This window comes from Anabrus simplex, chromosome 1 (assembly GCF_040414725.1).
Source record: "Anabrus simplex isolate iqAnaSimp1 chromosome 1, ASM4041472v1, whole genome shotgun sequence".
NCBI classification, from domain to species: domain Eukaryota; kingdom Metazoa; phylum Arthropoda; class Insecta; order Orthoptera; family Tettigoniidae; genus Anabrus; species Anabrus simplex.
This window is the reverse complement of record NC_090265.1, coordinates 1,169,300,785-1,169,326,466: the sequence shown is the minus strand read 5'-3', so window position 1 is coordinate 1,169,326,466 and position 25,682 is coordinate 1,169,300,785. Positions and strand designations below refer to the sequence as shown.

Sequence of the window (25,682 nt, the reverse complement as noted above, 5' to 3'; positions counted from 1 at the left end):
AAGTTTAGTGTTATTACGTACATGAAAATGTTTTAAATTATCTGTGAACTTGTTTCTACTGATAGATCTTCCTTCTCATTCCTAGGCCTTTCCTATCCTATCGTTGCCATAATACCTATCTGTGTCGGTGTGACGTAAAGCAAAATTGCTATTACAGCTACAATTATTCTACTCGGGTATGTCCTAATTTTTAAAATAATAGGAATAACCATCTAACTGAAATTAAGGAAATGTAGGTACACTAAATACATAGATTATTTCTACTACATGCAAACAGAAATGAAATTACACGTTATAATTCTCATGTTAGGTCCATATTGAAATGTACGTAAATACAAAGTATGTTACAAGTGTTATTTTTAATATCCACCTATTCAATACAAAGAGATATAGTAAATTAATAATTAAATCTTATCATAAAAAGTTACAAGGGACATGTTTTGCCCATTTTAAGAGCATCATCAGCCTCAAACTCAAATCTGAAAGGTGAATAATCAGGATCCTGATTGTTCTTATAAATCGTAAAAAGAGGATATCAATGTGAGTGTTGTCTAACATAAAATTCTTAGAGTGTGCTTGGTTAAAATCGTAGCATCAAGCTGCATGTCACGAGTTCACAAGATTACACTTTCCGGAGCACTGAGTCAATGCGCCCAAAACCTCTTGAGGGTAGAGCAATAAACAGCTCAATCTTTATAATGAAGTACAAATGTTTTTCCTTGATTACACTCTCCAGAGCGCTGAGTCAATGCACCCAAAACCTGTTGAGGTAGAGCAATAAACAGCTCAATCTTTATAATGAACTAGAAATGTGTTTCCTTGAATAGGTATTCCTTTTGGAGGATAAGAAAAAGTAAAGCAGATAGACTGTTAAAGATGTTAATTTCGTATGTTAAGATAAGACAACAGTCTTCTTTAAGTAGCTGTTCAGCTGTCTATAGTCATATTTAACTGGCTTGAAGGCGTGAAAGTTGAATGTGTTAAGATAAGATAACAGTCTTCTTTAAGTAGTTGTGGGAGCACGGAAAAGGTATTTCGCTGTCTATGGTCGTATTTATCTTGTTTGAAGGAGCGAAAGTCAAAGGTATATTGACGTGGATTAGAGCTTTTTGGTGTAAAGTCTGTAACAAGAGGAGAGTGAATGCTTAGGAAAGGTATTTTTGAAGAGAATGTGGGTTTAAAAAGAAAAAAAATTGAGAATGTATAAACACTTACCCTTTTATGTGTAAAGATGTAAATCAGTTATGAAAAGTTTAGTTGTAGAAAAACAACGTTATGTGTATGTTCATTTATTCCCGTGACTGTTATGGTGTTAATCATTTGCTATGGTAGCGTTGAAATGACTGAATTGCCGTTAATGTTGATAAATATTACACAAGGGTTACACAAGGAAACTAAATACATAGACAGATTATTCTTATTTTACCCTACTGTGCTCTAAGAAAAATGAAAACTGCCGTTTAGTTAAATACTGAAATATTGAAAAGATTACACAAGGATACCATGTGAATATAACAGCAAGATACTATCAAATAAAATAACTACACTGCAATGCTCAACTGCACTTAGGCGTAGCCTAATTATAACAAGTTTACTGAAACAGTAGAACTGGAGTTAAAACTAAATACTTGATACTTAGGTGGATTTTACTACCTATGTGCTAACAGAAATTAAAACTGCTCTTAATTGCTGAAATATCGAAAATGAATTAAGACAGGGAAGGATGTCCAACACAGTGAGTTAATAACTTCTCTTGAAACTATGCCTGAGACTTGAACTGCAAATAAAAAAATTATATTAATCAGCTGATTTACTGGACTGTATGTCAGCAGATGAATATTTGTATTTGACAAGCAGCAATAATTTTATTACTGACATTGAATATCCGTTAACTATTTTTCAGCAAAATACCTTATATTCTCTGGGGCCCCTTTATTTTCTTTCACTAAATGTACAATGCTTATCAGTAATAATACGTATTAACTTCTTTGTCACTAGGATAAAACAGAGTACATGCATTAGCCAACCATCCACCAACTGTCCAAAGCTAGGGCTTGCTTTAAATATTCTGAGCTTGGTAAATTCTGTGAAACAGGATGGTATCCTACTTACACATAGTCCCAGTGAGAATCTCTCCACTGATTGTTTAGGGACCACCGGTGGATTGTATAGTCCTAGCCACCTGAGCACAAGGAGGTCCCTTACTGAGAATCTGTCCCATGATACCCTTGTGCTCCATAGCAACTGATATTTCAACTCTCGGGACCACTTACTAGGCTACTCAGTTGTCGCCCATAGTTCACAAACTAGGATGTGACTGTAGTAAGCTGCACCATGAACAATTTATTATTATTCTTGCTCTTGCTGTTGTTAAGTCTGCAACTGAAAATTTGTTTTGGTATTTCCTTCCCTTTAGGAAGCTACCTAGCTGAGGTGGTAAAAGTTTGTTTGGACGAGGTGGTAAGATGTGGATTCGATTCTTTTTTCAGGTAGTTGAGAAATGTGACTTTCACTTCTGGAAGGCTCATGATGGGATTCACTGAACTTACACCATAAATGAGTTCATTGTTAATTTCTGAACAAAAGGTGGTTGAGAATGGAGTACTTTCTCTGTCCCACTTAGTTCCAAGGTACAGATAGTGTTCTCTCCTCCAGAGGCTTTCACAGTCTGTACAGAGATGTCTTTCTTGTTTCTTTTACGTGTGCATGATTGGCTGGTTAGTTGTGGCCCTTCTGTCCGTTTCCTAGATTATATATGTTAGGATACAAATTCTATGTGGTTCAAGTCATTCAGATATCTTCATTGTGTAAAGTAATTCAAAGTTAAAAACCTCTAAAGAAGTATTATTCAACTGAGTTTTCTTTTATAGGTGATAATTCTTCTATTGGTCATTGCCATGAGAAAACGTATTCGTTTCATGGCACAGTTGTTTGAGGATTCTGCCAGTTGTTTAGGGAGCATCCCAGCTTTGTTCTTGCAGCCTCTGATAACATTCCTAGCATTACTGGCCTTCTTTGCCTTTTGGATTGCTGTGATAGTCTGCCTGGCTACATCTAGTAAGTATAGTATTTTGTGATGATGTAACATCTATGTAATCTCTAGAGTGAATTTTCAGGAAATATGCTTTGGGAATCTCTGGCTTATATACCAGTAATTGATTTTCATATAAAACATTATATTTTATAGTGATCCAAATAAAGTCAGTCACTCCATAACAATACAAATTTATTTAATTGTGGTGCACATTTCATGTTTGAGGATGATCCAATTATTTTTGCTCTTAGAATGGCCATAACGACTGCTGCATTTTATGTTTTGTATAATCTTACTGATCCCTTTTTGTCATCAGTACTATGTTAGTTTGGCTATGTACTGCTTTTGGTTTGCTTATTATTAATAATCTTTAATGGACTTTATTTTTCAGACTATCCTGGAGTAAAACCTCTCCATCCATTTCTGGATGTTGGACTACAGTCTCCAGGAGGCCTAACAACACCAGCTCGCCTAAATACGTCCAGGGTCAATATTTCACTACAGAGTTTCAAGAGTGAGTTCTATATTTAGTTATGTGTAGGAAGTTATATGATAAGAGTATTACCATTATTTTAAGAGTTCCAAGTTTGAGGTCCTGTTAATTTGGGTGATTCCAATCAGATATTGCAGATTTTTTTGAAATGATATGCCTTTTTCTTTAGTTAGATCACATACAGATTTGACAGTATTAGTATTTAACCTTGATGGTGGTAGATTTGCTAATTAATTTAATTCATTATTCCATCTGTTTCTTAAATGTAAATTTTTTTCTCCTTGCAAGGCAGGATGTGTGGATCCAGTCTATATTGAATATAAAAAACTATGAAGCATGTTTTTTAAGTAAGTACTGTTTTTAAATATGGCCACTGCAGTTCTTTGGTCATCATTTGGCACAAGCGTGTTCAGTAAGGTTGCCACATTTTTGTGTAAGAAATGAGGGACATTTACTTAAAGATACAGGATTTTTCACAAAAATAAGGGACAGTTCTTAAATACTTGAAAATCAGACATTAGGTACCAATTTCAATTAGATTATAGTTACTTTCATTATCAGAATAAGATAATTATTTAAATTTGTAAAAGAAACTAACTTACCTCCTCTTAACAGCACATACAGTACAATGCATTAGGTATGACAAAACATGCAGGAAAGACATTATTAGAACTACCTTATTTTCTCCATCTGTACTTTACATTTGACTTAGCTGACTTGAAATTGCACTGTCTAATTGTATCATGCCATGGAACTCTAAATCAGATCTACTGAACACCTGCTTTTACTGTCTGACCACTTGTTAGACATTGAGGAGAAAATGCGTTCAACAAATGCATTTGACCCAGGAACACTCATTACAAAAGACATAATTTTTTTTTATAATTCTATTAGTTTCTGCCATCCTTTATGACTAGTAAATACTGACAACCACTTGTTTCTGTACTCTCCAAAATACTGACAGGAATGTTTCCAACAAGACAAAACTCTTCATACAGTTGCTCCATATCAATTATTTCAGTTAATTGGAGGGATTTCACTGCAGCTTCCAGGGAAGAAAAATCTATGCTTCAGTTTAAATCAAAAAACTTGTACCTTCGCTGCAACATTCTCCTCTGAGAAATTGTACAATTTTTGAAGGTGGTTAAGGCTTCTTGATAGAACTGCATAAAACTTCTCTCCAGTTTGGTCCCTTCTGAAGAACGTAGAGCTTCCATGCTATTCTTAACTACAATTCCAAAGAAATGATCTTCTTTCCTTTGTTCCAGAGTACTCTTCAGTAAGCACATTGGGTCATAAGCTTCAACCATATAAACAGTATCTCTTTCTAAGATCTTGATGCACTGAACAAATAGCTACATTGTTGAAGAATAGTATATGGATTTCTAGTAACATATCCCTAAGTTCATCTTCGGGATCAAAATATTTCTTCAGAACTTCGGAACAGCCCTCTCCCAGTGATTTGAAGTAGCTTTTGATGGCAGGCTAGTTGTGGATTAATCTTTGTACTGTATGTTCTAAAGAAAGCCGGCGAGTTGTACTATGTCTCAATATCTCCATCCATTCAACATCCTACAAACTCAAAGTATTTCTTCAGGTCTTTGCGGCGCTTCACAGACATGGACAAATGACTATGTAGTTTCAGAATAACATTTTCTATGGCCATATCAAGGCAATCAGTTGCATGCCTCATTGTTGTTGTTTGAGTCATCAGTCCATAGACTGGTTTGATGCAGCTCTCCATGTCACCCTTTCCCGTGCTAATCTTTTCATTTCTACGTAACTACTGCATCCTACATGTGATCTAATCTGCTTGTCATATTCATACCTTGGTTTACCCCTACCGTTCTTACCACCTACACTTCATTCAAAAACCAACTGAACAAGTCCTGGGTGTCTTAAGATGCGTCCGATCATTCTATCACTTCTTCTCGTCAAATTTAGCCAATATAAGGAAAATTGAGAAGTTTCCACCTTATCAATACATTAATTTATTTACTCTAAAGTGGTAAAATCATTCAATACTGGTTTCGATCCCTATGGGATCATCCTCAGTTGACACACGATGAAATATTTACAAAAACATCACATGTAAAAGATTGTATCTGGTAAGACTAGTTCAAGTAAATTAAATATGAAAGTTGTTAGGTTGTTAGTGAGAAAGTATTTGTATGTGTGTGGCACGTGACCACACTATGTCTGAGCTAATATGCATTGAGGAGATCTTACATTTGTTCTCAATCATTGTTTAGGATGTTACATTCAGTATAGTTGTTTCATATTGATTAAAACATTAAAAATTGCTTGTAAAAGAATGTCTATCTTTGGTTTGAATATGCACTAATTGGTTTGAACCTTAACATCACATGACACCTATATTACAGAACATAAAGTAAAATTTTTTTATATACACATTATTAATTGTGAGTCTATTATGAAGTCCTAAAAATATTTTATTGCTTGAGGTATCTCACTTCATTGTATCTGTTTTTATAAAATGTCAGTAGGACTGTTAGCACTTTTTAGATGTTTGAGGTATTTCACTTTTATAAGTAAGTCCAATTGGAAACAAACATGAAAAAGCTTGTTAAAATGATACCTTTTTGACTGGAAACACTTGTTATATGGTACCTTATGTGTCCATTTTTTGTGCGTTAGGTCTACATTTGTTGACACCAGTAGGCCTACAATAAAATTATTATTATTATCTATGATATATGTATAAAATATGATCTGACATGACAGGCCATTAAAATATATAAAAATTAATCTAATAGGATAGGACCAAATTTCTTATTGGTATTGTTGTATTTTACCACTTGCGCTAGTAAAGTAAATGATATATAATATTGAGGTTAGAGCTTATGTTGTTTTTCATCCGTTATAATTTATAAATTGCTACTCGTAATGAAGTTGTTTGATCTATGAATGTCGTAGACAAAAGCTGCGTATGTTGTTACTGGGTTAAATGGTGACGGTTATAAGTTTGATTCGATTTGAGTGTCGTGAAACTTGGATGGAGATTTGAGTTGCACTTTATTGTGATGATGGCGTGGAGGCTTCTATATATTGTAGGATGTATGTATCTGTAAGCAGAAATAATACGTGTAAGAGATAGTGTATTGTGGAGATGCGAAAAGTGAGTTATGTGTTGTATTAGTTACGTTAAATGTTGATGCTGTGTGCTCTGCATGCCTGCCTGTCGGGATCTGTTGCGTGTTATCCTAGGGCTGTAGTTCGCAGCGGCGGAGGGGAGGTTGAGAGGGATGGGTGGAGCGCTTGTAAGGGGAGCGGGGTTGGAGGAGGGGAGATCCTTGAGCGGTTCATTCATATGTGTATGTTGTTGTTTGTTGATTCTTTTTAAGTAATATTTTGATAGGAGGGGAATAACTGTGTCAAAAAGAATATTGTTTTTATCTGTGTTTTCGTTTAAATTGAAATTTGGGTTGACGTGTTGATCTAGGCTTATGTAGAATTCTTCTAATATACTGAGTAAGGGGTTTTTGGGATTGGTATTGAGAATTTGCATGTCATTATTTATATTTGTAAATTTGTGTTTTTGATCGTTGATATGCTGTCCCATAGCTGAAATACGTCAACCCAAATTCCAATTTAAACGAAAACACAGATAAAAACAATATTCTTTTTGACACAGTTATTCCCCTCCTATCAAAATATTACTTAAAAAGAATCAACAAACAACAACATACACATATGAATGAACCGCTCAAGGATCTCCCCTCCTCCAACCCCGCTCCCCTTACAAGCGCTCCATCCATCCCTCTCAACCTCCCCTCCGCCGCTGCGAACTACAGCCCTAGGATAACACGCAACAGATCCCGCACTTTTCGCATCTCCACAGTACACTCTCTCTTACACATATTATTTCTGCTTACAGATACATACATCCTACAATATCTAGAAGCCTCCACGCCATCATCACAATAAAGTGCATCTCAAATCTCCATCAAGTTGCACGACACTCAAATCGAATCAAACTTATAACCGTCACCATTTAACCCAGTAACAACATACGCAGCTTTTGTCTACGACATTCATAGATCAAACAACTTCATTACGAGTAGCAATTTATAAATTGTAACGGATGAAAAACAACATAAGCTCTAACCTCAATATTATATATCATGTACTTTACTAGCGCAAGTGGTAAAATACAACAATACCAATAAGAAATTTGGTCCTATCCTATTAGATTAATTTTTATATATTTTAATGGCCTGTCATGTCAGATCATATTTTATACATATATCATAGATAATAATAATTTTATTGTAGGCTTACTGGTGTCAACAAATGTAGACCTAACGCACAAAAAATGGACACATAAGGTACCATATAACAAGTGTTTCCAGTCAAAAAGGTATCATTTTAACAAGCTTTTTCATGTTTGTTTCCAATTGGACTTACTTATAAAAGTGAAATACCTCAAACATCTAAAAAGTGCAAACAGTCCTACTGACATTTTATAAAAACAGATGCAGTGAGATACCTCAAGCAATAAAATATTTTTAGGACTTCATAATAGACTTACAATTAATAATGTGTATATAAAAAAATTTTACTTTATGTTCTGTAATATAGGTGTCATGTGACGTTAAGGTTCAAACCAATTAGTGCTATTCAAACCAAAGATAGACATTCTTTTACAAGCAATTTTTAATGTTTTAATCAATATGAAACAACTATACTGAATGTAACATCCTAAACAATGATTGAGAACAAATGTAAGATCTCCTCAATGTATATTACCTCAGACATAGTGTGGTCACGTGCCACACACATACAAATACTTTCTCACTAACAACCTAACAACTTTCATATTTAATTTAATTGAACTAGTCTTACCAGATACAATCTTTTACATGTGATGTTTTTGTAAATATTTCATCGTGTGTCAACTGAGGATGATCCCATAGGGATCGAAACCAGTATTGAATGATTTTACCACTTTAGAGTAAATAAATTAATGTATTGAAAAGGTGGAAACTTCTCAATTTTCCTTATATTGTAGTACCAATCAATACGGAAATGAAGATAATAGATTATGAAATTTAGCCAAATCGATCTCCTCTCGCCAATTCAATTCAGTATCTCTTCATTCGTGATTCGATCTGTCCATCTCACCTTCAGCATTCTTCTGTAACACCACATTTCAAAAGCTTCTATTCTCTTTCTTTCTGAGCTAGTTTTCGTCCATGTTTCACTTCCATACAACGCCACGCTGCACACAAAAGACTTCAAAAACCTCTTTCTAATTCTTGTATCAATGTTTGAAGTGAGCAAATTTCTTTTCTTAAGAAAGCTCTTCCTTGCTTGTGCTAATCTGCATTTTATGTCCTCCTTACTTCTGCCATCGTTAGTTATTTTACTACCCAAGTAACAATATTCATCTACCTCCTTTAAGACTTCATTTCTTAATTTAATATTTCCTGCATCACCTGCCTTCATTCGACTGCACTCCATTACTTTTGTTTTGGACTTATTTATTTTCCTCTTGTACTCCTTATCCAAGACTTCGTCCATACCATTCAGCAGCTTCTCAAGATCTTCTGCAGTCTCAGATAAAATAACAATATCATCGGCAAATCTCAAGGTTTTGATTTCCTCTCCTTGGACTGTGATTCCCTTTCCAAATTTCTCTTTGATTTCCTTTACTGCCTGTCCTATGTAAACACTGAACAGGAGGGGGGACAAACTGCAGCCTTGCCTCACTCCTTTCTAGATTACTGCTTCTTTTTCACAGCCCTTGATTCTTATCACTGCAGACTGATTTTGATACAGATTGTAGATAATTCTTCGTTCTCGGTATCTGATCCCAATCACCTTCAGAATCTTAAATAGCTTGGTCCAATCAATATTATCAAATGCCTTTTCTAGATCTACGAATGCCATGTACGTGGGCTTATACTACTTGATTCGATCCTTTAAGATCATACGTAAAGTCAGGATTGCTTCACATGTTCCTACATTTCTTCTGAAGCTAAATTGATCTTCTCCCAACTTGTTTTTCCATTCTTCTGTAAATAATACATATTAAAATTTTGCAGGGATGAGATACTAAACTAATGGTGCGATAGTTTTCACACCTGTCAGCACCGGCTTTCTTGGGAATAGGTATAACAACCCTCCCCTGCGAACCATTAACCTTGCCGCGGTGGGGAGGCTTGTGTGTCCCAATGAAGCAGATAGCTGAGCCGCTGGTGCAACCATATCGGATGGTATCTGTTGAGAGACCAGACTAAGGAATGGTTCATCGAAAGGGGAATAGCAGACTTTCAGTAGTTGCAAGGGCGGCAGTCTAGATTATTGACTGATACGGCCTTGTAATAATACTCAACATGGCTTAGCTGTGTTGATACTGCTGCACGGCTGAAAGCAACGGGAAACTACAGCCGTAACTAACTCCCGAGGACATGCAGCTTTCTCTGTATGAATGATGTACTGATGATGGCTTCCTCCCGGGTAAAATATTCCGGAGGTAAACTAGTCCCCCATTCGGATCTCCGGGTGGAGACTACACGAGAGGGGGCGATCATCAGGAAGACGGATACTGACATTCTGCGAGTCGGAGCATGGAATGTTAGAAGTTTGAATCGTTGTGGTAGGTTAGAGAATCTGAAAAGGGAGATGGAATAGGCTAAAGTTAGATGTAGTTGGTATAAGTGAAGTACGTTGGCAGGAAGAACAGGATTTTTGGTCAGGCGACTACCGAATTATCAACACAAAATCAAATAGGGGAAATGCAGGAGTTGGTTTAATAATGAATAAGAAAATAGGGCAGCGGGTAAGCTACTACGACCAGCATAGTGAAAGAATTATTGTCGTCAAGATAGACACCAAACCAATGCCCACCACAATAGTGCAGGTATATATCCCTGCTAGTTCAGCGGATGATGAGGAAATCGAAAAAATATATGAAGAGATAGAAGATTTAATACAATATGTAAAAGGTGACGAGAATCTAATTGTGATGGGAGACTGGAATGCAGTGGTAGGCCAAGGAAGAGAAGATAATACAGTAGGAGAATTTGGATTGGGACAGAGGAACGAAAGAGGAAGTCGGCTGGTTGAATTCTGCACTGATCATATTTTAGTCCTTGCCAATACTTGGTTCAAACACCACAAATGACGGCTTTATATGTGGACGAGTCCTGGAGACACTGGAAGGTATCAAATAGACTTCATTATGATTACGCACAGATTCAGAAACCAGGTGTTGGATTGCAAAACTTTCCCAGGAGCAGATGTGGACTCTGACCACAACTTGTTGGTCATGAAATGCCATCTGAAACTGAAGAAAGGAAAGAATGCAAAAAGATGGGATCTAGACAAGTTGAAAGAAAAGAGCGTGAGGGATTGAATTTCAAGCAACATGTTGCAAAAAGACTAAATGAAAAGGCTGAAGGAAACACAATAGACGAAGAGTGGATAGTCATGAAAAATGAAGTCAGCAGGGCTGCTGAAAAAATGCTAGGAAGGAAGAAAAGATCAACTAAGAATCAGTGGATAACTCAGGAGATACTAGACCTGATTGATGAATGACGAAAATACAAGAATGCTAGAAATGAAGAGGGCAGAAAAGAATACAGGCGATTAAAGAATGAAGTGGATAGAAAGTGCAAGGTAGCTAAGGAAGACTGGCTGAAGGAGAAGTGTAAGGATGTCAAAGGTTGTATGGTCCTAGGAAAGATAGATGCTGCTTACAGGAAAATCAAGGAAACCTTTGGAGAAAGGAGATCTAGGTGTATGAATATTAAGAGCTCAGATGGAAAGCCACTTCTAGGGAAAGAAGACAAAGCAGAAAGATGGCAGGAACATATCCAACAATTGTATCAAGGTGAAGATGTAGATAATTTGGTGCTGGAACATGAAGAGGCTGTTGATGCTGATGAAATGGGAGACCCAATTTTGAGGTCAGAGTTTGACAGATCTGTGAGTGACCTAAATAGGAACAAGGCACCTGGAATTGATGACATTCCCTGTGAATTACTGACTGCCTTAGGTGAAACCAGCATGGCAAGTCTATTCCATTTAGTGTGTAAGATGTATGAGACAGGAGAAGTCCCATCCGATTTTTGGCAGAATGTTGTTATACCTATTCCCAAGAAAGCTGGTGCTGACAGGTGTGAAAACTATCGCACCATTAGTTTAGTATCTCATTCCTGCAAAATTTTAACACGTATTATTTACAGAAGGATGGAAAAACAAGTTGAAGCCGAGTTGGGAGAAGATCAATTTGGCTTCAGAAGAAATGTAGGAACACGTGAAGCAATCTTGACTTTACGTCTGATCTTAGAGGAACGAATCAAGAAGTACAAGCCCAGGTACATGGCATTCATAGATCTAGAAAAGGCATTTGATAATATTGATTGGACCAAGCTATTTAAGATTCTGAAGGTGATTGGGAGGATCAGATATCGAGAACGAAGACTTATCTACAATCTGTATCAAAATCAGTCTGCAGTGATAAGAATCGAGGGCTTTGAAAAAGAAGCAGCAATCTAGAAAGGAGTGAGGCAAGGCTGCAGTTTGTCCCCCCTCCTGTTCAGTGTTTACATAGAACAGGTAGTAAAGGAAATCAAAGAGGAATTTGGAAAGGGAATCACAGTCCAAGGAGAGGAAATGAAAACCTTGAGAATTGCCGATGATATTGTTATTTTATCTGAGACTGCAGAAGATGTTGAGAAGCTGCTGAAAGGTATGGACGAAGTCTTGGGTAAGGAGTACAAGATGAAAATAAATAAGTCCAAAACAAAAGTAATGGAGTGCAGTCGAATGAAGGCAGGTGATGCAGGAAATATTAAATTAAGAAATGAAGTCAAGGAAGTAGCTGAATATTGTTACTTGGGTAGTAAAATAACTAACGGTGGCAGAAGAAAGGAGGACATAAAATGCAGATTAGCACAAGCAAGGAAGAGCTTTCTTAAGAAAAGAAATTTGCTCACTTCAAAAATTGATGTAGGAATTAGAAAGATGTTTTGAAGACTTTCGTGTGGAGCGTGGCATTGTATGGAAGTGAAACATGGATGATAACTAGCTCAGAAAGAAAGAGAATAGAAGCTTTTGAAATGTGGTGTTACAGAAGAATGCTGAAAGTGAGATTGATAGATCGAATTACAAATGAAGAGATACTGAATCAAATTGGCGAGAGGAGATCGATTTGGCTAAATTTGACAACAAGAAGAGATAGAATGATAGGACACATCTTAAGACACCCAGGACTTGTTCAGTTGGTTTTTGAAGGAAGTGTAGGTGATAAGAATGGTAGGGGTAAACCACGGTATGAATATGACAAGCAGATTAGAGCAGATGTAGGATGCAGTAGTTACCTAGAAATGAAAAGATTAGCACAGGGTAGGGTGGGTTGGAGGGCTGCATCAAACCAGTCTATGGACTGATGACTCAAACAACAACAACAGGAGAATTTCAGGTTGGTTGGTAGATTGGATCGTTCCCCGAGAGGTTGGAACGTTAGGGTTGGGAAGTTTCTACTAGGGTGCAGAGAAGAAGGGAACTAGTGAAGTAGAATCGCACGATGAATTTTCTATTTTCAACTGAAGTATATACAATTTATATACAATATGTACAGATGTTATGAGACTTTACTGTGGCATGTCTTGAGCGAGAAGTTGTCAAGCAGCTATCTTACTCAAAGAACAATTCAAGAAATATTATTATTATTATTATTATTATTATTATTATTATTATTATTATTATTATTATTATTATTATTATTATTATTATTATTATTATTATTTTCTTTTATTGCGTAATTGCCCTGTCAACCGACGAGGGTTCTGACTACAACTGATCCATGATTTATTGGTAGAAGCCCCAAGCAGCGGTTCCCTCGGGTTTATACAGTTTTAGCGGCCCCACCCAGTTGTTCCTGAAGCTTTTGGAACATTCTATCTACGTTATCATAGAACTTTCCGTAGTTCTGACCAATCAGAGGCCTGCGCGTCTTAACATTGTCCACGGCCTGATCTATGTGCTGGATCAACATGACTCGTGTCCTCATGCTTGTGACTAGCCTTATGACAACTTCCTTTGCTCAAGATATCCCAATAAGTTGAAATATTATTCTTTAACTACAATTCTGAATCATGTGAATATGAAATATATTACAATTTCTTTACTACTATGTTTTAACTGTACCTGTAATCAAGTACTGAATTCCAGCCTTTATTACTGACTAATCCTAATACGTCAGGTACAACAATTCCACCTACGTTCCTTCCGGTTCGATCCTCGGAGGGAATAGCTGTCCTGAGTTCATGTCCCAGGGAGGACACAACAATGGTGCTATACTGTTTAAAATGCAAAACAAGTATATGATCGATATTACCATGAAGTAACCACGTTCATAAAACATATTTTTAAATCTATTTTATGGAAAGCAGAAAAAATTTAATTCATTGACAAAATAATGGCAGGTTATAGTTAAATATAATTTAATTTCTGCAGTTCATTATTATAATTCCTGGGAAAGTTATACTAAAAACATCAAGAGAATTGATCAGTATTTCCCCACATTACAGTACTTCTTATTACATTGCCAAAGTAGAATGGCTTTTGTCTCACTGTACCCTTTTTCAGGGAGATTTTAGGCTTAATGTGGTCCAAGATGGTCTTATTACTAACTTTGGCTCAAATACATTAGTCTTTCTCCTGTCTGCTATCATCAGGATCCTTGTTTTGCAGCCAGGTATGGCTGTAGGGAAAACATTGACTCTGACCAGTCTGTGCCAAGTTCTCTGACTGATGTTCTTGCTTTTCAAGATATTTCTCAAGCTCATCATTATGTTCCTTCCATGAGTCAGCCACTACTTGACTTCAGGTGTGCAGGGCCCTACGTGATTAATGTTGGACCGAAGGAAGATTAATTTCTTAAATCACCGCCATATCTTCATTGTTAATTTTAATCTTAACTTCTTTTTGTGCTATCACCATGATCTTATTTTCTTGTTATTAAAATACAACTCAACTTTGTTATTTTCATCCTTGACCTTCCATATAAAATATTCAACGTCGTCCTTGCTTTCTGCCAGTTAGATGGTGTCACCAGCATACATAGGATTGTTAATATTTCCGCCACTAATTTACACACCCATCCTAGACTCTTTTTCATGACAGCATCTGCATACTTGTTGCAAATTGGATGTGGTAGAATTCACCTTTGACATATCCTTTTCTAGATGTTAAACTAATCCTTGTCTCCATATGGTGTTTGAATAAATGCTTCTTGGTTGTTATAGAGCAATCTGATCAGTTTGGCCTGCTATCCTGATGTTCCCATTTCTTCTGGACTTGTCATGTTCAATAACATCAAAAGCCTTCAAAAGATGACAAACATCAGAAATAGTTGAGCAAATGGAAGAATTTCAATATCTCTGGCCAAAATGGAAGGAGTTGATTGTGCAGACCATTACTCTTCTTAGTATGGTTTCATGGTGGAAACTTTCAAGAGGTTGAAGATTTTCTGGTTCTGGATTTTGGAGGTAAAACTAGTAAATATTTTCCACATGTATAAACCTCCACTAAAAGAAGTAAAATAAATCTGAAATGACCCCCCAAGTTCTTCAAGGATCAGTTCATCAGGGGACAATGGGCCTGGTGAGTGACAACAGAAACCATAGTGCCACTAACCAAGGTCAGCCCAGCAGATCCTCTTAACTGTTAGTTACTTACATTTGATGATCATAAGTACACTAACACAAAGAAATGTGGTATATTTTCAAACATGAGAGTGAAGGGTAATTCCTGTCTATGGAACCCACAGTTCCAAAAGCATCCCATCCCGTATCATACTTCATGTCCCAGACTATTGACTATTGACTTCTGACTGGAATACTCCTTTCTTGTTAACCAATTCTCTTCCTTGCCTCTAGGCAGCGGTTATGTCCCTGGACATCATCATAAACCCTGTCCAGTTAGGCAACCCAGACGGGTGCTGTGTAAAACTGCCTTCCATTTCTGTCTGTTAAGGAAGGTCTCTTCTTGCTAGATCTGCTCCCCCTCCAGTCCTTGTTCCCTCCCGTCTTGTCCAACTAGATCAAGTCACCTTTTCCTTGGCCTGCTCCAGGGGTCTCTTGCTTTCAATCACAGTTTCCAACTATTTTCATGCTTTTCTATGTGAATCCAGGCATTTGACATGCTCAAATCACCTTAGCTTGACCTTTGACAGGGTTTCACTCATTGACTAACATGGGCATGTTGTGTTTTCTCTTCATTTTGGATCTTGTCCTTTCTTGTTTTTTATACTGTTGTTTTTAAATATTATCTCCACAGCTTGGAGCTTACTGACATCTCTGCTGGTTAGAGTGCAGGTTTCAGGACTACACATGATGATCAGTATCAAGCAACTGTTATAAATTGTCAGTTTTAATTTTATTGGTATTTGGGCATGCTATAAGATTTTTTAAATTTATTTTCTCAAGAAAGGGCACCTGAGCTAAGGCTCTTAATGGTGCAGTACAAGGATTAAATATTGGCAGAGTTTACAAAATATTTACAATACAATAATACTTTATTTCTAAATACGTTACAGTCTTAGAGAAGAGGAAACACTTACAAATATATAAGACCACTGTACATTACTTTGTTTGTAAGATTTACTGCTCATTTTCTTTTGTCCATTGATTATTTATTTTTTTGTTTAAATTTTGAAATTGTTGTTGCCTGTTGTATCTCTTTAGGGAGAGCATTGTACACCTTCACAGATAAGTGTTGTAAGGAGTTACAACCATACTTCCTAGTTTTTACATATTTGGTGTGAACTCTCTCTGCTCCTCAAGTGTTATATCAGTGTATGTCAGAATTTATGATACAGATAGTGTTTGTATGAACCAAATTATGCTTAATTTTATGCTCTATCACTTAACATGTGGAGTGGTGGAAGTCTGCATTTCTTATACAAATAATCCGTAAGTGTAAAGGGCGGTAAATTATATTTTTAGTGCTCTTTTTTGTAAAACGGCAACTTTCTCAAAGAGTTTCTTATTGCAACGTCCCCAAACATGAATCATACAAGTCAGGTGATTTTCACTTGAGAGCATGATAAATAGATTTTAAAAACTTATGGTTGAATTTGTATCTTAGTCTGTGAAGCGCTCCAATTGCTGGAGTTATTTTTTTGCGTATGGTTTTAACTTGCTCATTCCAGTCAAGCATTACATCTATTTCTAAACCTAGAAATTTAGTAAATTGTAGTCTTGGTAAAGGATGATTGAAAAATGTTAATGTAAGATCAAGAGGAGTTGCACATGAGGGCTTGTAAAAAAATCATATAGTTGATCTTGCTCAGATTGATGGATACTCTATTGTTTGAAGGCCAAGTTTGTAATAAGCTAATGTCATACTGCATTTTTACCTCAAGTTCTTTAGCAGAGGTACCAATATAAAAACTATTTGTGTCATCTGCAAAAAGAGATAATTGCCCTTGTAATTTTAAGGGGCCTATATCATTCACAAATGTTAGAAATAAAATTGGACCCAGTACTTAACCCTGAGGAATTCCAATTGACATAGGAAGCGATAAATGTTCTGCATTTTTATATGAAACGAATTGTGATCGATCACTGAGATAATCCTTAAACCAGTTCATCGCTACATCTCTTCCTCCTGCTTCTTCCAGGTTTCTGATCATGATCTCATGATCAACTATATCTTAGGCTTTTCTTAAGTCTATAAATAACCCAGAAGATAATTTTTGTAAATCAAGAGCTTCCTGCTGTCTAATGATAATATGCTCAACAGGATTGTATGTGACATATTGATACTTATAAAAGTAATTATTCATATTGGGACCTTTCCCACCATCCTCCATAGCTCATGGGACCATGTGTCAACAAAAAGTAACCCTGTCGGGTCGTGAACACATGGCACCACGCTCCATGGAAGGCAATAGTCAAGGGACCTTTTCGGCCTGTGACAATGCCGTCTCATCGGGATTTTATATAATTAATCCACTCACATGGGACGACAAATGCCCTTGACGGCACAGCAAGGTCACTGCTACTCTCCCGTTCCGAAGATCTGAACCCCGGCCTCTCAAGGTCGCAGACCGTCCGCGGCTGTGAAAAATATTACTTACAATTATCTTAAAGGCATACAGTGAATGGAAGAGCTTGTGGATGCTAATTTTCAACATAGATAGGCACAAATAAGTTTCCATAAATTTACTAGGTGCTCGTTGAAACGTCTACAAATCTATTACAACCTTGACAGACTAACACAAACTTTACAAATATTAAAACACTTGTTTAGCAATGGAAAAATCCGTGCTACCATTCACATCAGCTACCTCATCCACAATCCAAAGAAAATATCTATGTGGATTACAACAGTTCGCTGATAAAATTTCTGATACAAGAAATCCTTCCTTCATAATCATTGATTTGATTGTTACCTTCCTCTATATAAATCAGAGGAATGTCCGAGAGGATGACAATTCTTGTTCACATCACATTTCTACCTTTTTGTTGTTGTGTTCTATCAACCTGCTGAATTTAAACTGTTGAGTGTTACAGAAACAATCATAATAACCCTCAACTATTTACATTTATAAGCTATGCCCCTCCAAATGCAAGTATTCCACGGGAGTAAATCCCACATTACTTATTTTTAAAATTTATTTACACTGGGAAATTTCATATAGAGTGGCCCCCTATCTTATATTTACCGCCACTGATTGTCTATAAAATAACTTAAATTAGAGAAAATGATCAAATGCTCCGACAATAGAAATAAATCCTTTCCATCTAACATGAAAATGAATAATATGGTTACGAGTCTCCCATAACAGAATTAAACTCTACACAATCTTATCATCGAAACTCGTCATTTCCAACCACTATCAATGGACTTTCACGAAGTCTAAATTCAAAAGAACACTAATTAACTAAAAACATGATCACACCCTGAAGGAGAAACATATGTTATACACATACAAAGAAAGCAATGGCTGTATTATGTCTCGTAAAAATCCGCTGCACGTGCGAGCTGCTGTTCTCATCTGTGCTACCAAGGTTCGAACGCAAGACACTGGTCGTCTCCATCAAGGATGCTGAAATCAAGCTCTACCTACCATAATCATGTAAAGTACAGTCATAAATTTCTACATTGCTTTGGATCATGGCTCGTGGCGTGTGTGGTAGTTACGTAAATATTCTGTCTTTTATTCACAGAAGAGCATACTGGCAGAAAGAACCAAATTCCTTCGCTGGGCTGCTCACTCAGCTGACCTCTCCCTAAAGGGCTCTCCCTCTCTGGGTTATAAATCACAGCTGTCGCCTGCTTCTCTGCCACCAGGCTAAATACACAATTCGACCCACTTACTATAGGTCAATGTGTCAATAAATTCACTCAATTGAACTGACACATTGTATTCATGCTCAAATCGGGTCATACACTTTCTGTATCCAAGAATTATCTCTCAAATTAGGCCGCTAAATCATATCAAATTCCCTCAACTCTTCAGAGGTCTGGGGTTCAACCAAACGTTCTCTTCCCCGTAACATTTACCACACTTCTGTCATCCTACAACCAAACAACAATGTTCCCTAATCTCTGACCACTGAGGAGAGAGAGTGTACCTGGCATCCCCTAGCTTGATGCTCAAATATATCGACACAAAATCACTGATCAAATTAAAATGAAAAATGATAATAATAATAATAATAATAAAATTAAAATAAAATATCAGAATTTACCAACACACTAAATGGACATTTACACGTGTGCCCTAACTTGTGTGTGGGAGGGCGGATATTCGAACCTCTGCACAGAACTCTCCGCACAACTTCAAATACAGCCCATATCTTACACTAGCATGCAAGGCAATCTACTGTTTGCTACTTTTAAAATATAGTGCTGTAGCTATACCACACTTATATCTGTTCAGGCACTTGTTGAGGATCCTGTCGCCCAATAATCCCTACTCATCTTATCCACTCACACAGATGAGGTCCGCGACTTTAACCTGCCAAAATTTCTACTTCTTTTCCCCCCAATTCTCCTTAACAGCACTCGTAAAACCCAAATACGATAGCATGCTCATGCAGTCACTAAAAGGGGTCCCAAATTTTATGCATTCTCCTAGTTCATTTCCTTCCCATATACAATCAAATTATTTAAACTAACTGGACTATACCGACCACTCTAAACGAACTAGCCTATCTTTTTTTTTTACATTATCATTAACCCTATCCTTACATTAATTTCTATTTTACCGAGCTCGATAGCTGCAGTCGCTTAAGTGCAGCCAGTATCCAGTATTCGGGAGATAGTAGGTTCGAACCCCACTGTCGGCAGCCCTGAAAATGGTTTTCCATGGTTTTCCATTTTCACACCAGGCAAATGCTGGGGCTGTACCTTAATTAAGGCCACGGCCGCTTCCTTCCCACTCCTAGCCCTTTCCTGTCCCATCGTCGCCATAAGACCTATCTGTGTCGGTGCGACGTAAAGCAACTAGCAAAAAAAAAAAAAAAAAAAAAATTCTATTTACAAAGGGAAATACTAGCTTGGAAGAAAAACATAGCTCAGTACTCAACCGTTTGGTGCATCCTGGCCCGTCCAGATTTCCAGGGCCCTGCCGATGGCGATTATTCCATGATGCTGGCTCGTGGGGTCCTGTGTTCTAGATGTACCTTGATGTTTCTTGAATAATCCATATTGGTGGTATTGGGATCACTGGAAAATATATTTTACACAGCTTTACACACTTCTTGTTCACACGACACCATCAAACTTCCTCTTCTCTTTTCTCTGGCAAATGAACGTTACGTGTTGATAATTTTAATAGATAAATCAGCTAATCTACTTCACTTGAGTAAGATATGACGGACATTCATGGTATTCTCACTGCTAAGTTTATCACCTCGGATTGCCGTGACGTCAGCTAACTGTATTTATCTTGATATCCTGTCTAGTTCGTCTGTTCCTGAATCACTTATCACTGCCCGTTATTTAGTGCTATAATTTCATCCTAAAGTCTGTTCATAATTGAACGTGGCTTTTTACAGTACTTTATCACACATCTACTTAAAAAAAAAAAAAAAACAAGTTTTTCAAATACTAGAATTATATTCCTCCAAATTGATCTCTCTCACTGCTACGGAAATTAGTCTCAAAACTAGCGTTCTCCGTCCGGAGTTTCATACTCCATAGCGTAATAACTACACAGTCATAATATACGACGTAACTCCGCGTACTTACGGGCTGCTTCACGGCCGATATGTCATGCACGCATCACTGTCATGCAATTACTTTCTCTATTATCAATGGACAAGAGAAACTATCTGAATTACACTCCCGTTTTCGATCACTTTTACCATACAATGGAATGGCAATACTGCTCGCGAACCGGCCGTCGTTTCGCCTCTGAAGCTCCTTCTCGACTCTCAGCCACCCTCGGAAGTGCAAGGACTTATAGGCTAACCAGGAGTGGGGTGGTTCCATGGACATTGTCCCCACTGTAATTTTGACATCTCCTGAACCAACAGGTATATGAAAATCAGCCACGCGCCGGATTGTGTGACCCAGTAATCGCAAGTACTCAATGTTATGCGGAGGACGGAATGATCAGTAGTTTTGTAATAATTTATTCATATAAAATTGGAGTGGGGAGGGGAGTCCCTATTAGCATCTGGCTTGACAGCATGAGGACGCCAAGCCCGTTACGTAATCTTATTTAGACGCATTTTCATAGGTGACATTCTTCTACCTTGATTTCTAATTTTGCCATATATCCAGTATTCTTCTCGTTGCTCTGACATGTGCTTCCTGGTTAAATTGGCCTTTATTAAGCCGAAAACACCTCTGAAATCATCCCCTTGCTTTGGCATCACTGTGCGTTGGCATTTGTTTTCAAGGAGGAGTCAGCAAAAACTGTATTCTTCTTCTCCTTTTTCCATGACGCGCGCTCAGTTCGGGGGTTTTCTGAGCCCTCATCTGCGTGCTCTAGGCGCCCCTGTGTCACGAAGTATTGTGCAATATGATGCAACTGCCAGCATCCACACAAAGGAAGCTACAAGCCTACTTCTATCCCAGTTATATAAATCGAAATAAATATTGACTGTGACGATACGGTCACATCATGAAGGAATTTTAATAATCTTATTTTAACAATTTTTTCTAATATTTTGGCCAAAATGAGAACGATAGAGATCAGTCTGTAGTAGTTTATGTCTAATTTATCTAAGCCCTTATAGATGGGTATAACTTTGGCAATTTTTAACAATGGAGGAACTGTAACTTCAGCTAACGATTTGTTAATAAATGCAGTGATGTATGGAACTAATTTGGTTGATAACTATTTGAGAATTGTATTGCTTAAACCATGACAATTGCAACTACTGAAATTTTTTAGTTCTTCTACTTCTTCGTTGTTGGTTGGACACAAGAATAAAGAATTTCTTGTCGCTGTGTGGTAACTATGTGGATTAGTGGTATTGGTTGTAGGCAAATTAACTGCTAGATCCTGACCAGTACTAGTAAAATATTCATTTAATGTTGTTGAAATATCACAGGAGTTGGTGATTATATTATTATTAATTTTTAGTTGAATATCTCTATTGTTGCTATTTGTTGTTTGAAGTATCTCATTAACTAATTTCCAGGGATTTTTACTAGAAACTAACCTGTTACTGTAATAAGAACTTTCAGCTTCTCTTTTAAGTTTAGTGACATTATTACAGAGTATTTTATATTCATCTTTTAGATAGTCTGAGACATACTGGCATCCCCTTCCCAACCTATAATGCTGTCTCTTAAATTTGCCATGTATTTTACTTTTATGTTTTATGAGGCTGAGGAGTTTAGGAGCCATCCATGGACATTCTGAGTTTTTATGTCTTGATTCAGTTATTGCCTTAAAAACTGGGTATGCTGTCTTCTGCTAAGAGATTATTTAACTTATTAACAGTAGTTTCACAGTTGTCATTAGTATCAAATATCAAATTATTTTAAATTAAATGTCTATGTGGATACTGGTGATGCTTGGTGACGGACATGAGTGAGTGATGCTCCACAGTAATCAAGTGATTTGAAGGTGTTATACAGCAGTGAAAGTGACAAAAATTTGCAGAAGTGTTAATTTTGTATTTACCAATCAATATGCACACATGTTTTGTTGGTATTGTTCTTTTTCTTCCAAATTCGCATTCTAAAGAAAATGGGTTGCCGAAACAACGGAGTTGGAAGCCCAGCCATTACCAGTGCTGCCAACGTAGACCCCCTCGTGAAGTGCGCGCTGGACGACTTCATTAACTCAGACAGCTTCCTTGAAAAATTGTGCAGTCCATTTCGACCCGCATAACAGAAGTGGTCATGAAAGAACTTGAAATATCGAAGCGTTGTCAGAGTTAACCAAAAAACTTGATAAGAAGGATTACATAAAATTAGCTTCATGGTCCGTATCGCACTTCAATAGATTCACAACATAGAAGATTCTCAGCTATGGGATCACACATGACTGCCACAGGTCATAAATTTACAAACTTAGAACAAGACCTGACATCATAATTAAAAAAGGGCAGCTTAATGAACGCATATGAAGATCTATACATTCATCTAGACCAACTTGTAAAGAAAAATGATAACCTTAATGAGGCTGTAGAATATAAAAATCCATTATATTATCAAATTCTAGTATTTTTGAAATTGCTTGAGAAAGATCACGAAAAACAAATTGGAATTTATCCACCTACAGATAGCCCTACAACTTATTCCTCCTCAGTTGAAGTTATAGGTGACAGCAAGGAGGTTCTTGACACACCTATATCCCCCGCTTCTCCACCTCCTCAGGTGCAAGAGCAAGGAAGAACGCATCATCAATATTACACCAGACACAAGACTGTGAAATAATGATAGGAGTTACTGTTCCAAAGGAAAGCAGGCTTAATAAGAATTGACAACTAGGAATTAGTAATATTTTCACCTGCATTAATAATAAGGGCCAAATTGTGATAACTGGATTTCTTCATTTTGAATATTACTTATAAATTGTATAATTTTTAATTTATAAATTGACCTTTTTTCATGAATTATTAAGAAAAGAATATTCATTAGGACATATTCTCTATGGAATATTGTACAAGTGTTTCCTTGACGACTGCTTTCAATTGTAGAAATAATTTATATATTTTCTTGTGAGATTTTTGTTTGTTTTAATGTTGTCAATCTTATGTTAATTTTAAGGACACTTCCTCCTAAGCATTACTTTGTCAATTTATATATTTTTCATCTAAACAGTGTTATGTGGCTGAAGATGTTGATAATATATGAAACATGTACCACTTTTAACCATTAAATTGCCTTAGGCAATCATTGTATCGACTAGGTGGAAAATAAATAAATACTTAGTTGTGAATGATAAGAAGGAGGCAGAAATCCGCAAACTGAAGGAGGATATGGACGCAAAGTGTGATTCATTGGAGCAATATAGCAGGAGAAATAATGTAAGAATTTTCGGCATTCCTGAAAGTTCAAACGAAAACTGCGATGAAGTAGTGCTCAGCGTGTGCAAAGAAATAGGTGCAGATGTGAGACTTAATGACATCGATAGGTGTCACAGAGTAGGACCTCGATCTCCAGGCGAAGCACGACCTATCCTAGTGAAATTTGTGTCTTATCGCTCACGGCAGGACGTCTTCACGAAGAAAAGGAAACTAAAAGGATCATCTACAACAATCCGTGAAGATCTTACGGCTGTCAGAATGTCCATCTTGAAGACAGCAATCCAGCGTTTTGGACTTACAGACACTTGGACTGATTCAGGAGACATCATAATCAAGAAGACGGACGGGATGAAACTAAGAGTTTGCCAGTTAAAGGTACTTCCTATGGCATAAGCTTCTGTTGCAGTGCTGCTCTATCACTTGACAATGTGAGTCCACTCCCATCCTTCACCGTAAGTCACAGCCGAGAAGCTATCTTTTTATTGTTTTAGTTTAAGAAACTCTATCTATCTATCTATCTATCTATCTATCTATCTATCTATCTATCTATCTATCTATCTGTCAATCTATCCATCCATTTATCGTATTAATTGATCTCTTATTAGCTTGTCTGTCTTCTTATCCTACCACCTGCCGATCAACTTACTCTTTAATCATTTTCCTAACTGGTTCTAATTTAAGTCAGGCCCCCGTATCTATGTCTACATAGATCTAACTTCAACACTACGTAGAATAAGCTCCTACTCGAGTTTTTCTGTACGCCTAATCTGCTGTTGTACGTTAATAATCATCATCATCATCATCATCATCATCATCATCATCATTATTATTATTATTATTATTATTATTATTATTATTATTATTATTATTATTATTATTATTATTATTATTATTATTATTATAATAGACAATTTAGCTATTTAAAATACATAAATTGCTGATTATTCATTGGATGTATTCGCATGTTGTGTTCTACTTCTAGTTAGTTTTCATTTTAGCAATTGGCAATGCATATGAGAAACAGCAGTAATCCCTCTGACCATAGCAATACTTTTCCTTGTCGCACTTCCCCTTCCCCACCAATCCCTTCAACCTGTCTACCTGCTAGTCCATTGACCCAAACCTCACCCCTTGAAGCTACAACACACATTCTCCAGTCACCCCTAAATAGACATAAAAGCGCACTTCACATGTCACCTTAATGCCCGGAGTTTAGTTTCTCAAACTCATATAGATGAACTAAAAGCGATTTTCATTCCACTGTCCTTTGATATCATCTTATGCAGTGAAAGTTGGTTGAAAGTCAAACATCAGGCTAAGAATCTGGAATTACCTGGCTACTGCCTTCTGAGAAAGGACAGGCTTGGCAAAGGGGGCGGTGGGGTCTGTGCTTTTGTCTCTTCGCGCTTGAAACCTCGAATTCTCTGTCAGTCGCCTCAACAGCACGAGCTTAAATCTGAGTACATGTTCATAGAGATACAGGTCGCTACTGTGAAATGCTGGAATTACCTGGCTACTGCCTTCTGAGAAAGGACAGGCTTGGCAAAGGGGGCAGTGGGGTCAGTGCTTTTGTCTCTTCGTGCTTGAAACCTCAAATTCTCTGTCAGTCACCTCAACAGCACGAGCGTAAACCTGAGTACATGTTCGTAGAGATACAGGTCGCTACTGTGAAATG

At 37.0% G+C, this 25,682-nt stretch overlaps 1 protein-coding gene across 3 annotated transcripts in view; it reads left to right on the top strand.

The window, feature by feature from the left end:
* Ctl1 (choline transporter-like protein 1) overlaps positions 1-25,682 on the top strand; it is a 290,689-nt gene that overhangs the window by 156,467 nt on the left and 108,540 nt on the right. For all 3 annotated transcript variants that reach the window (XM_067151040.2, XM_067151020.2, XM_067151031.2), the window contains exons 9-10: positions 2,871-3,057; positions 3,426-3,548. In XM_067151040.2, coding sequence (XP_067007141.1) covers positions 2,871-3,057; positions 3,426-3,548 — 310 coding nt within the window. The remainder of the gene's footprint in view (positions 1-2,870; positions 3,058-3,425; positions 3,549-25,682) is intronic.